Genomic DNA, 12742 nt, shown 5'->3' with positions numbered 1-12742 from the left:
GGGTTTGTTTTTTATCAACTGTGCAAATTAAATAAAGAGCTAAAAGTGGAATGTCGTGTTTATGCAAGTGCTGCATGAATGTTGATTGTTAGTGTTATTACAGTAAATGAATGAATGATGGCTTGTTGCTATGCTAAGACTCAGAGTCAGGGCCTCATGTAGTCTACTGTTGCCCTATCCAATAACTTTATATTTTATTAAGCTTTTACTAGTGTATATTTGTGCCCATGTGAATGTATGACACAAGCTTGTGGGTGCCTGTAGAGGACAGAGAGGACATTAGAGTCACAGGTGGTTGGTTGTAAGCTGCCTTACATCGGTGCTGGGAACTGAACTCAAGTCCTAGAACACCAGGAAGTGCACTTTAACTGGTGCGCTTTTTTTTTTTTTTGAGGGGCGTGTGGTTTTCGAGACAGGGTTTCTCTTTGTTGTCCTGGAACTCACTCTGTAGACCAGGCTGGTCTTGCACACAGAGATCCACCTGCCTCTGCCTCCAGAGTGCTGGAGGGGGATTAAAGTCGTGTGCCACTTTTCCTTCTCCTCCTCCTTCTCCTCCCCCATAATTAATGCCCATATAGCCTAAAGACTAAAGCTTTACATTATAAAAAATAATGTAAAAAAAAGTCTTTAAACAGATCTACAGCAATGAGGACAGTGACCTCTAATTGTAACAATACATATAAATATTTTGATCAGAGGTAGAAATGTATAATGTAATATGATAAAAATATCTTAAAATTGCATTAATATACAAAATATCTTAAGCAGAGGTAGAAACATATATACATACAACTTGACAAAATAACTTTTCATTTGTATACAAATATTGTAAACAGGAATAAGAGCATACTCAATGTAACAAATATAATTTGAATTTGTATCGATATGCAAATTATCTTAGAAAGGACTAAAAAGATAATTTTACATATGTATCCGTATACAAGAATCTGGGGCTGGAGAGATGGCTCAGTGGTTAAGAGCACTGACTCCTCTTCCAGAGGACCCGGGTTCAATTCCCAGCACCCACATGGCAGCTCATAACTGTCAGAAGATCCAGTTCCAGGGGATCTGACACCTTCACACCAATGCACATAAAATAAAGTTAAATAAACCAGTATACAAGAATCTATACCAATGTAAATTGTCTATAACTAATAGTTCTAAAAAGAGTACTGTCTGTAACAATTGTAGACAGTCTCTGAGTAGTGGGTTGGGTTTTTCTGAAGTTCTTATTTGAAGTTCTGGCTGGAGTTTGTAAGAAGGTGGACCGTCTCAGCTAGCCAAGTTGGAATCATTTTGAGCAGTTGGTAGTCCAAAGCTGATCTTTGGGTGGTATTTATTGGCTCAATGGCATATGAGGTGGAATTGTTGAGGGACCAGGTGGTTAAGTTTGGGTTCTGGCCACGTTGGGTGCCAAAATTTAGGTGTAATGAAAGAAGTACATGAGACCCCAGAATAAAGGGTAATAAATATTCATTTGGGAAAAAATTCACAGTAAGGGTAGAGCTCTATGGGTGCTGGAAGGTGTGAACAGAACTCTGACCATCACCCGAGATTAGAGGGCATGCGTCCCATTTGCGCTTAACAATCCATACATAGTAGTACCTCAGACCATGTCCTTATTAGCTTGTACCCAAAAGGCTATTGCCTGAAAGAATTCCCACAATACTCCCCCTACTTTTTTATTTTGTAGACTAAACACTAGGGTTGTAGCTCAGTTGGTAGAATGCTTGCCTTAACATGCACAAAGTCCAGGTTTCAGTGTAAGCACCTGATGTGTGTCTATTGGATTCCCCAGACTGGGTTTATGGATAGCTGTGAAATACCACGTGAGCACTGGGAATCGAAGTTGGGTCCTCTGCAAGAATAACAAGTACTCTTTTGTGTGTGTGTGTGTGTGTGTGTGTGTGTTTCTTTTATTTATTCATTAAAGATTTCTGTCTCTTCCCCGCCACCACCTCCCATTTCCCTCCCCTTCCCCTCGTCAGCCCAAAGAGCAATCAGGGTTCCCTGCCCTGTGGGAAGTCCAAGGACCACCCACCTCCATCCAGGTCTAGTAAGGTGAGCATCCAAACTGCCTAGGCTCCCACAAAGCCAGTACGTGTAGTAGGATCAAAAACACATTGCCGTTGTTCTTGAGTTCTCAGTAGTCCCCATTGTCCACTATGTTCAGCAAGTCCGGTTTTATCCCAGGCTTTTTCAGACCCAGGCCAGCTGGCCTTGGTGAGTTCCCGATAGAACATCCCCATTGTCTCAGTGTGTGGGTGCACCCCTCACGGTCCTGAGTTCCTTGCTCGTGCTCTCTCTCCTTCTGCTCCTGATTTGGACCTTGAGATTTCAGTCCTATGCTCCAATGTGGGTCTCTGTCTCAGTCTCCTTTCATCTCCTGATGAAGGTTAATATTCAGGAGGATGCCTATATGTTTTTCTTTGGGTTCTCCTTATTTAGCTTCTCTAGGATCACTAATTATAGGCTCAATGTCCTTTATTTATGGCTAGAAACCAAATATGAGTGAGTACATCCCATGTTCCTCTTTTTGGGTCTGGCTTACCTCACTCAGGTTAGTGTTTTCTATTTCCATCCATTTGCATGCAAAATTCAAGAAGTCCTTGTTTTTTACTGCTGAGTAGTACTCTAATATGTATATATTCCATACTTTCTTCATCCATTCTTCCATTGAAGGGCTTCTTGGTTGTTTCCAGGTTCTGGCTGTTACAAGCAATGCTGCTATGAACATAGTAGAGTATATACTTTTGTTGTATGATAACGCCTCTCTTGGGTATATTCCCAAGAGTGGTATTGCTGGGTCCATGGGTAAGTTGATCCCGAATTTCCTGAGAAACCGCCACACTGCTTTCCAAAGTGGTTGCACAAGTTTGCATTCCCACCAACAATGGATGAGTGTACCCCTTTCTCCACAACCTCTCCAGCAAAGGCTATCATTGGTAACAAGTACTCTTAACCATGAAGCCATTTCTTCATTGGCAGGAATACACTTTTAATAGGAGGGCGTACTGTACCTAAGTAATATTCCAAGATGGATGGCTTCCAGAGCATTCATCTTTAGGTATCATTGGACATTCATGCTTATTTTCTGTTTTTTTTCCATCACAATCTCTTTGTATACAGTCCATATATAGTTTGTGTATAGGTCAGGGGACAACTCTGGAGTCAGTTTTTTCTGTTACATATGGGTTTGGGGGATCCAAGTCCAATCACTGTGCCTGCACAACAGGTCCCTTAGCCCATCAGGCTATCTCACTGGTCCTCAATAATGTTGCTTGTTTTCCCCTTCATTTTTATTTTATGTGCCTTTGCCTGCATGTATGTCTGTGCACTCTGCAGTGTCTGCAGAGGGCAGAAGAGGGCATCAGATTCCCTGGAACTGAAGTTACAGGAGGTTGTGAGCCACCTAGTATAGAGCTGGGTCCTCTATAAGAGCAGCAAGGGCTTGTAACTGCTGAGCCATCTCTCCAACCCTAATAATGTCATTTATAATTGTTTAATTTTGCTTTTGTGGGGGTGAGACAGTACAGGGGACTAAACCCATCTGTCTGTCTGTCTGTCTGTTTGTTTGTTTTGAGACAGAGTCTCATTCTCTTCTAGCCTGGCTGGCCTGGAACTTTTACATAGACAAGGCTGACTGCCTCTGCCTTTCAAGTGCTGGGATTAAAGGTGTGCACTACCACTTATTTATATTTTAAATTTTTGACTTACTTATATTTTAAATTGTTGACTGAGGTTTTCTGTCCTTCCCAGTTCCCGCAGTCATTAAGTCCCAAAGAAATCACACAGAGGTCTACATTAGTTATAAACTGATTGGCCCATTAGCTCAGGCTTCTTATTAACTCTTATAACTTATATTAGCCCATTATTCTAGTATTTATTAGCCACATGGCTTGGTACCTTTTTCAGCCAGGCAGTCACATCTTGCTTCTTCTGTGGCGGGCTCACAACTGCAGAAAGAGCTTCTTCCCAGAATACTCTTGTTCTCCTTGACCCATCTCTACTTCCTGTCTGATTATCCTGCCTATACTTTCTGCGTGGTTACTGTCCAATTAGCATTTATTTAAAATATAATTGATAGAATACAGATCATTCTCCCACATCATTAAATGTCTTTGAATACTTTCTTGTAGTTTTCAGGGCTTACCTTTTTTTTCTTTTTTTGGTTTTTCAAGACAGGGTTTCTCTGTGTATCTCCAGCTGTTCTGGAACTTACTCTGTAGACCAGGCTGGCCTCAAACTCAAAGAGATCTGCTTGCTTCTGCCTCTCTGAATGCTGGGATTAAAGGCATGTACCACCACTGCCCAACATTTGTTTTTTTTTTTTTTTAAATATTTATTTATTTATTATATATACAATATTCTGTCTGTGTGTATGCCTGCAGGTCAGAAGAGGGCACCAGACCCCATTACAGATGGTTGTGAGCCACCATGTGGTTGCTGGGAATTGAACTCAGGACCTTTGGTAGAGCAGGCAATGCTCTTAATTAACCTCTGAGCCATCTCTCTAGCCCTCAACATCTGTTAATTTTTCTTTTCTTTTCTTTTCTTTTCTTTCTTTCTTTCTTTCTTTCTTTCTTTCTTTCTTTCTTTCTTTCTTTCTTTTTCTTTCTTTCCCCAGTTCCCTCTTCTCCCTCCCGCTCCTCCCTTTTTCCTTATCCCATCCCCCATCTGCTCCTCAGAGAGGTTCAGACCTCTCCTGGGAAGTCAGTTAAGTGTTCATTGTTCTTAAAGAATGACTTCAGAATATGTGAGCATGCTCTTGAAGGGAAGACCCGTACATGTATAAGGCACATGAAGTTATCAGTAAGTAGAGAGTTCGAACATGGAGGACACAGTGCTGTAGTTGAGTACCTTTCTTTTTTTTTTTAATTTCTTTTTTCTAATAAACCAGAGCAAACTTTATTCCAGGAAAAAAGTGAAAAATTAAAAAAATAAATCTCCATGGGGCACAAAAAGCTTATCAGTTAGCTGAGACCACAGCCAGAGATGGATTTGTAAGGCTGTGGCAAAGGCCAGTTTTTAAACTCCTTTTTTAATAGCAAGTATTAGACAATAACAAAAGAATTTTACAGTCTCAAGATAAAACTCAGATACAAATTGCCCTTCTTTGCAATTTCCATTAGCCGAGTTTTTCAGTTAAACTAGTGTTTGTATTTATGCATTGTTTTTCCCTGGAGTTGAGTACCTTTCATCTTGGCTTGGAGGGGTTGTAAAGCTGCCTCTTGACTCCTAATCTGACTTAGACATTATAATCAACAGGCCTCTTGCATACTTTTGCTGTCATCTTAAATGAGAACTTCTGACTATTTAAAAATCCTTTTCCTTCCAGGGGCCACTCAACAGTGAGTCTTCCAACCAGAGTTTATGCAGCGTGGGGTCCTTGAGTGATAAAGAAGTAGAGGTAAGGAGCCGTACCTAAACAATACTGTTTTCATTTTTATACCTTTAGTCTGGACTCTGGGTAGCACACATAAATCCAGGAATGTCAGTAGAGTTGTGTGCTCTTGTCTTGGTGCAGCTTTGATGCAGCCTGTCACAGGTTTATTATCATAACCATTCGTAGGTCTTGTCTTTGTCCATTTTACTTCTGGTTTTTTTTTTTTTTTTTTTTTTTTTTTTGAGGGGGGCAGTTGGTTAGGAGGGCTTAGTTTTTCAATAAAGAGATTTGTAGTTCTATGGGTTGACATGTGTCCTTTAAAAATACTTTTTTTGTTGTTTGTTTGAGACAAGTCATTATTATTATTATTATCATTATTATTATTATTATTTTTATTTTGGTTTTTCCCTGTAGCTTTGGAGCCTGTCCTGGAACTAGCTCTAGACCAGGCTGGCTTCGAACCCACAGAGATCTGCCTGTCTCTACCTCCTGAGCGCTGTGATTAAAGTATCAAACCTCCCAGTTTGAGATGGGTCTTTTGTATACTCACACAGGCCTTGAATTTGAGATCTTGCCACTGCTCCTGCTTGTGGGATCACGAGCATGGGTCATGGTACTGCCAAAATGTCTTTATTTAAATTTTGTGACAATTCTAAATTATTGAGTACATTGAAAAGCTGATATTTTAAATAATTTTTCAAGAGTTGTTTAGGTTTGACTAAAGGCCCCATACTTTGTTTCTTTGTTCCAAGAGTAGTACACTGCTTCAAGATTTGTCTGTGCCAATCATATCTCTTTCGTATCTTTGATATTTTATATATACTGTTATCCTAATGTGAAAATTTGCCAACATTCTAATTGTGATATGTATGGTATTTCAGACTCCTGAGAAAAAGCAGAATGACCAGCGAAATCGGAAAAGAAAAGCTGAACCATATGAAACTAGCCAAGGTAGTAATCATTTCACACTGAAACACAGGGTTCTTGTGCACTTGGAATTGTCTAACTGCCAGCAAGTAATTAGTGTTTATAGAGGGATTCCCTTACAACAGAGTTTTATATATCTTAGGGAGTATCTGGCTGTTGCAGACTTGCCCTTTGATACATACCTAATAAAACAGAATCAAGTCTTTGGGGACTTTTGTTTTCCCTGTGTACTTGAATGGTTTTCTCACCACAGGTTTTTCCTCAGACCAAACAAGAATTATGTGGGAAAGAGGGTACATTGGGGTTTAACTATGAAATTTGTTAGTAGTAATAGTACTAGTAGCAGCTAGAAATGGTTTCATCTGCAGGACTGCTCTTCCATTAGAGCCCACGGGGATGAAATTTGTAACAGTGATAGTTCTATCATCAAATATATAATCAAGGAAAGTGTTAGATTTTCCCTGTGCTGTCTAAGGACTGGGATTCCCAATCTTTTTCTTCCCTTTTAAAAATGTATAGGTAAGTCATTCTGTCTTTTGTAAGGGAAGTCTCCCAAAGTGACACAATTGTGTGAAGTGGGATCAACTCTATAGTTCTAATCATTTGTTTTGAATTTTGGTCTCTTAAATTGGGATGTAGATTATAGAAGAATTTTGTTTCCTGATTTTGTTATGGATAAATATGTATAAAAGAAAGTTTATTGCATTTAAAACAAGCTGCATTTAAAACAAGTTGCATTTAAAACATTCAGTTACTTTGTAGAGGAGGTAGAGTAACCTTAGTGTACAGGTTTTATATGTTTGTTAAAAGTAAAAGTAAATCTGATTCTGGAGTTGACAGCGCTGAGATCAGTTACTGAGCTTTTACTACTTAACGCATTTCAGTGATGATGGCTTACGTGTGCATTGGAAAAACTGTACTTAACTGTGGTTTCATTTTCAGGGAAAGGCACTCCTAGGGGACATAAAATTAGTGATTACTTTGAGGTAAGTTAAATTTGGGGGTAAATAAACAACCTCCAGTGACTTTAAACAACTTAATAATCCTCTTGTTCATTTAAGGCATTAGAGAGCAATATTTGCCTTTACTGTGATCTTGCCCTTTCTGTTTCCATCTTCATCAAACTAATGCTGCCCATCTCGTAATATGGAGAAACTGCTGCTGATTTGCTAGGTGTAAACTTTGTATCATGTGTCTTGTCTGTGATGATAGAAGAATTCATGTGTGAAGTGCACTTTCTCTTGGCCAGACTAGGTTTTGTGTCTCAGTGACTAAGGTATAATGGCGTGAATCTCCTTTGGTCCTTTCCCTTAGCCTAGTGGAATATGTCATAAGCTCAGCGACTCATTGTTAAGTGGGTTACTAAAGATGACTAACACCCTCTGCACTACTCTATTTCTGCTTCATGTGTTTTGAGACCAAGAAAAAAATAAAGGCGTTCTTCTCTCATGTCTGTCCAAAACCATGCTTGCTTTCAGCTTTCTGCCCATGTTTTCTGTATATCTTGTTACATTTCTTTGAGAACTCTTTCTCAAAAACCTCATTGAAAAGATAGATTTGGCTTACATGGCATTTTCTCTCTAGAATGAGATGTATTGACTTAAAGGGGCCATGTATAATTAAAATCTGTTTGTATATTAATCTTTTAACTCTCCTTCTGAAGCATGGTACTGTTTTGAATTATTCATATCCATTTTTCCCTGTTGGCCAGTTTGCTGGGGGAAGCGGGCCAGGAACCAGCCCTGGCAGAAGTGTTCCACCAGTTGCACGATCCTCACCGCAACATTCCTTATCCAATCCCTTACCGGTAAGCACTCACCTGGAGAAATTTGGCACTGTTATATAGGAACCAGCAGCCCAGGAACACTGCAGCCGTCTCTCTTTCATTAACTACCCATGGGGAATGAGGCATGCCTATAAACCACTTACTTGATTCACGTCTTTTATTAGTAAGTCAATTCTGTATAAGAGTTAATCTATTCTTTGATTCTTAAATTGCCTTTAAGCCTGTCTAGTTCACTAGTCTGTCAAGGAAGTCATTTCAAGCCAAACATTGGGTTCTAAACCATTGCTGAATTTGAATTTCTTTTCTTCCTTTAAAAAATTTAATCAGATTCTTATATTCAGATCTTGTAGGCTTACTCACTCATGTGGTAGAAAACCTGATGCTCTGATGTATGTGAGATAGGTTTGTTTTCATCCTTTGAGATTTCAAGGTTGTAGTTTTCAGCCAGAGGCAGTTAATGCTCCCTCAGGGGACTTTTCTCTATATCTGGAATCGTTTTGGTTGTTACAATTAGGGCATGGGAAGCATAGGAGGACAGAGGCTAGGGTTGCTGTAAGCATTCCTGTAAAGTCAGGTTAGCACAGCCCTGAGGCAAAGTATTAACTCACCTAAAAGTCAGTAGTAGTGTTGATGCTGGTACTTGCTGAACTAATTAATGTAGGCTTTTGTATTAATTTATTCTAGCACCTTTTGATAATTTGTTGACATTTAACTGTCCATAATGTGACCAGTGTGTTTTTATCTGGGATCTTAGGAGTTGGGGTAAAAGTAAATATAAAGGTTTTTGTTGTTGTTTTTAAGAGGTTGGAGTGCAACTTAATAGTAGAACGCTTTACCTAGAATTTTCAAGGCCCTGGGTTCAATCGACAGTATGGCTTTAACTTTGCCTAATGTAGTTTTGTAGCCCAAGCAGTTTAACAAGTAAAGGCTTACTCTGCCAATCCTTGGCAAAACTGAATGGTTTTCTGTAATAAAGTTGCTACATGGCCTAATAGCTCCTGCCTGCTCTTTGTTTCTGCCTACGTGTCTCCCCTACAGCAACAGTCATGCAGGCTTTCTTGAGCACTGTGAGCATTCTTCTACTCAGGGCCTTTGTATCATTATTCTCTTTTCTAGAACTATTCTTTGGCAGATACCAGCAACTTCTTTAACAGGATGTTGCTCAAAAATGACCTTAACAGAGTAGTCTCCCCTGCCCAGCTTCTCTAAAATAGCATTTCCTCACACATGGTCACTCTGTCTCCAATCTTGCTTTAATTTCTGTGTGTGTGTGTGTGCACGCACACGTGTGTGTGCATGCGTGCGTGATATGCATGTACTCATGAATGTAGGTGTGTGGTTGCCACAGCTGCAGGATGGGGTGTCTGTCCTAACCTTACAGGTTGTTTGAGATAGGATCTCACCAGCACTACATGTGCAGGTCATCTGACCTGAGCTTCTGGATAGTCTGTCCCTGCTTTTCATCTCTATAGGAGTACTGGGATGACAGAAGCTCCTTAGCCATGCACAACATTTTTGAGGGTATCGGGATTTGAATTCAGGTCATCACATTTGCGTGGCAAGTCCTTCTGCCCATTTAGCCATTGCTCCACCCTGTCTCTGTTGCTCTGTCTCTCAGTTTCTCTCCCTCTACCTCCTTCTTTCACCTCCATCCACAAAGTTTGTTATATCCTTATTTTTTTAAACTGATTTCTGTTTTTATAAGAATACAAATGCAGTAGTCTATAGTTTTCATAAATTGTAACAACATAAGGAACCAACCATTACTAGTCTTAAAATATCACCATTGTGTTCCTTGCCACTTTAGCCCTTTCTCTCCACGGGCATAGCTGTTCTCCATAGGAGGAGTCATACAGTATGAATTGTTGTGTTTGGCTGCTTTTTTCAGTATTACCTTTCTGAGATTTATTCATCTTGTCTTGTTTATTGTAGATCATTCATTGTTTTTAGTGTGTAGTAGTACAGTTTTACATTTTCTCTCTGTGTGTGAGAGTATACCTACTTTTCCGTGTGTGTGCGTACATGTGAAGGCCAGGAGGCAGTCTTGGATGATGTCATTCCTCATGTGCCATTCATTTGTTTTGAGACATGATCACTCACTGGGCTGGAACTTGCCAAATAGGCTAGACTGGCTGACAGCGATCTCTCTGTCCCCATCTATCCATTTTTGGAATTACATGTGTGTACCACCGTGGCCATTTTTACACACACAGGCATGCGCACTCAGCTGTGCATGCATGCAAGCACATCACAGAATGTGAGGACAACTTGTGGGAGTTGGTTCTATCCTTCTATCAGATGGCTTCAGAAGGTGAAACTTGGCTTCAAGTGTCCTACGCCTTTCTCTCCCTGCCCCTTCAGTTTTGTCTTTTTGTGTTACTTTCTTTCTGTTTAGGGAGCTGGTGAGACAGTGTCACATTATATGGACCAGGCTGGCCTCACACATACTTCTGCCTCCTGAATCCTGGGATTAAAAGCATGTGCCACCATGCCTGGCTGTTTTTGAAGTGGGATTTGGAGATCCACCTCAGGTCTTTATGCTGGCGGCTCAAGCATTTTACCAACTGAGCCTTCTCCTCAGCCTTAATATTAGTATATTTTTATTTGACAGTTTCTGTGTTCTAATTTTTAACCATTAACTCATTACCCACCTCCTCCTGCTAAAATATTAACCTTGTGAGAGAAGACACCTTGCTGTATTTTCTTGTTCATTGCTATTTCCATCTGTTAGTGTTTTATTATATAAAACTATAGTTACTTTAAACCATTCCCTTTACTTGACATACAAGAGATATCTTGTTCAATTTTTCAGTCTCTAGCATCCAAAAATGCATGGGACCCAGTGGCTTCTCAAAATTGTTGAAAAGGAAGAGTTGATAAAGTGTCATTTTGTGCCCCCCCTTTCAGTAAATGATTCTTTTGTCTCGTTTTTTTTTTAAATTCTTTCTTTTTTTCTCTCTCTCTTTCTCTCTCCTTTCTTTCTTTTCTTTTCTTCTTTCTTGTGCCCCAGCACTACCCAATTAGATACCCACATTTCAGGATACTCTCCCATAGCCATTGCAGTTGTATACCCAGAGAGTTCCAACACAGCCAGGGCTACTCAGAGAAATCCTGTCGCAGGAAAAAAAAAAAAAAGGAAAGGAAAAAGAAAAAGAACATTGCTTGGTATGCACCAGGCTCTAAATTTGATTCTTTATTTTATCAGTTAAGTGTAGGTATTTCTCATTATGATTGTAGTTGTCTGTTTCTTCATGTATTTATGTTAAACTTTGCCTATGTATTAGATATCTTTATTTCCTTGCAGCTATTCAAAAACAATTTTATTTGTATGGGTGTTTGGCCTGTGTTTATATTTTTGTACCACTTGTTTGCTGTTCTTCAGAGTCTAGAAGAGGGTGTCTGATCCCTTGGCCTGGAGTTACAGATAGTTGTGAACCGCTGTGTATTGCTTGGAATCAAACTCAGGTCCTCTGGAAGAGCAGCCAGTGCTCTTCACTGCTGAACCAATTCAAGGCTCTTTTCTGTAAATGTGATCTGTCTGATTAGCATATCCAAACCACTATGTGGTCTAAATATTTCTGCTTATATACAATCAACTTTTTGTTAATATATTTCTTGGCCAGTATAATGTGGTTGGAGTTTTTCTTCATGTATTATATAAATCTTTCTTTAAAGAAACCACTCCATTTTATTTGTTTGTTCATTCATTTATTTATTTATGTGGCTATTGATTAATTGATTGAAACAGTCTGTCATGTGGCCCAGGCTGACCTTGAACTAGCTATATAGTCTTAGGATGAACTTCAATTTCTGATCCTCCTGCTTCTCCCATATTCTAGGATTCTAGCTATTTGTCACCACGCTTGGTTCTGTGCCTGCCTTTTATTCACTTATTTTTCATTATGCTGGGATTGAACCCATGGTCTCATGCATGCTAGGCAAGTGCTCTACCACTGAGCTATATCCCCAGCTCTCTGTGGCTGTGCTTTTGGTTTTTCATGTATTTTCTTACATTTTTTTCTTCTTGGTCTTGACTCTGGGGTTTTGGAATCTGTGGGTTGGTGTGCTTCCTTAGTTGTGAATAGTTATTGTCTATCATCCCTGCTCTGTGCTGTTCTGCATTAGCTCCCTTGCCGCTTGACTTCATACTGTTTATTCTTTTGTCTGTTTATTCATCTTTGTAGATTATTTCTTTTTGCTGCTCAGTTCCAGATTGTTTCATTGTCTCTCATTTGCTGTTAGCTGTATTGAATTCTTAATTTTTGTTACTGCTTCTGTTTGTCTCTGTGAGGTCTTGGGCTCAACACCAGGACCATGCTGTACACCAAGCACATGCTCTACTGTGAACTATCTCTATCCTGAGCATGCTACTGCTTTTTTGTTGTTGTTGTTGTTTGTTTTTGTTTTTGTTTTTCGAGACAGGGTTTCTCTGTGGTTTTGGAGCCTGTCCTGGAACTAGCTTTTGTAGACCAGGCTGGTCTCGAACTCACAGAGATCCGCCTGCCTCTGCCTCTGCCTCTGCCTCCCGAGTGCTGGGATTAAAGGCGCGTGCCACCACCGCCTGGCCTACTGGTTTTTTTTTTTTTTAAGGCTCTCTGCTGTTTCTTTTTTCTTTCAAGCTTTCTTTATTTATTCATTCTTTT

The 12742-nt window shown here is 39.7% G+C and overlaps 1 protein-coding gene across 6 annotated transcripts in view; it reads left to right on the top strand.

Annotated features, from left to right (window-relative positions):
• The window catches only part of Tlk2 (tousled like kinase 2), a 100066-nt gene that overhangs the window by 17413 nt on the left and 69911 nt on the right, over positions 1 to 12742 (top strand). For 3 of the 6 annotated variants that reach the window (XM_075990406.1, XM_075990407.1, XM_075990408.1), the window contains exons 3-6: positions 5339 to 5410; positions 6268 to 6337; positions 7256 to 7299; positions 8025 to 8120. In XM_075990406.1, the coding sequence (XP_075846521.1) occupies positions 5339 to 5410; positions 6268 to 6337; positions 7256 to 7299; positions 8025 to 8120 (282 nt within the window). The remainder of the gene's footprint in view (positions 1 to 5338; positions 5411 to 6267; positions 6338 to 7255; positions 7300 to 8024; positions 8121 to 12742) is intronic. The other 3 variants (XM_075990409.1, XM_075990405.1, XM_075990410.1) reach the window with 2 other exon arrangements.

The sequence above is a fragment of the Microtus pennsylvanicus genome, chromosome 11 (genome assembly GCF_037038515.1).
Source record: "Microtus pennsylvanicus isolate mMicPen1 chromosome 11, mMicPen1.hap1, whole genome shotgun sequence".
Taxonomy (NCBI): Eukaryota; Metazoa; Chordata; class Mammalia; order Rodentia; family Cricetidae; genus Microtus; species Microtus pennsylvanicus.
Note: the sequence above shows the minus strand (reverse complement) of the source record. Positions and strands in the feature narration are given on the sequence as shown.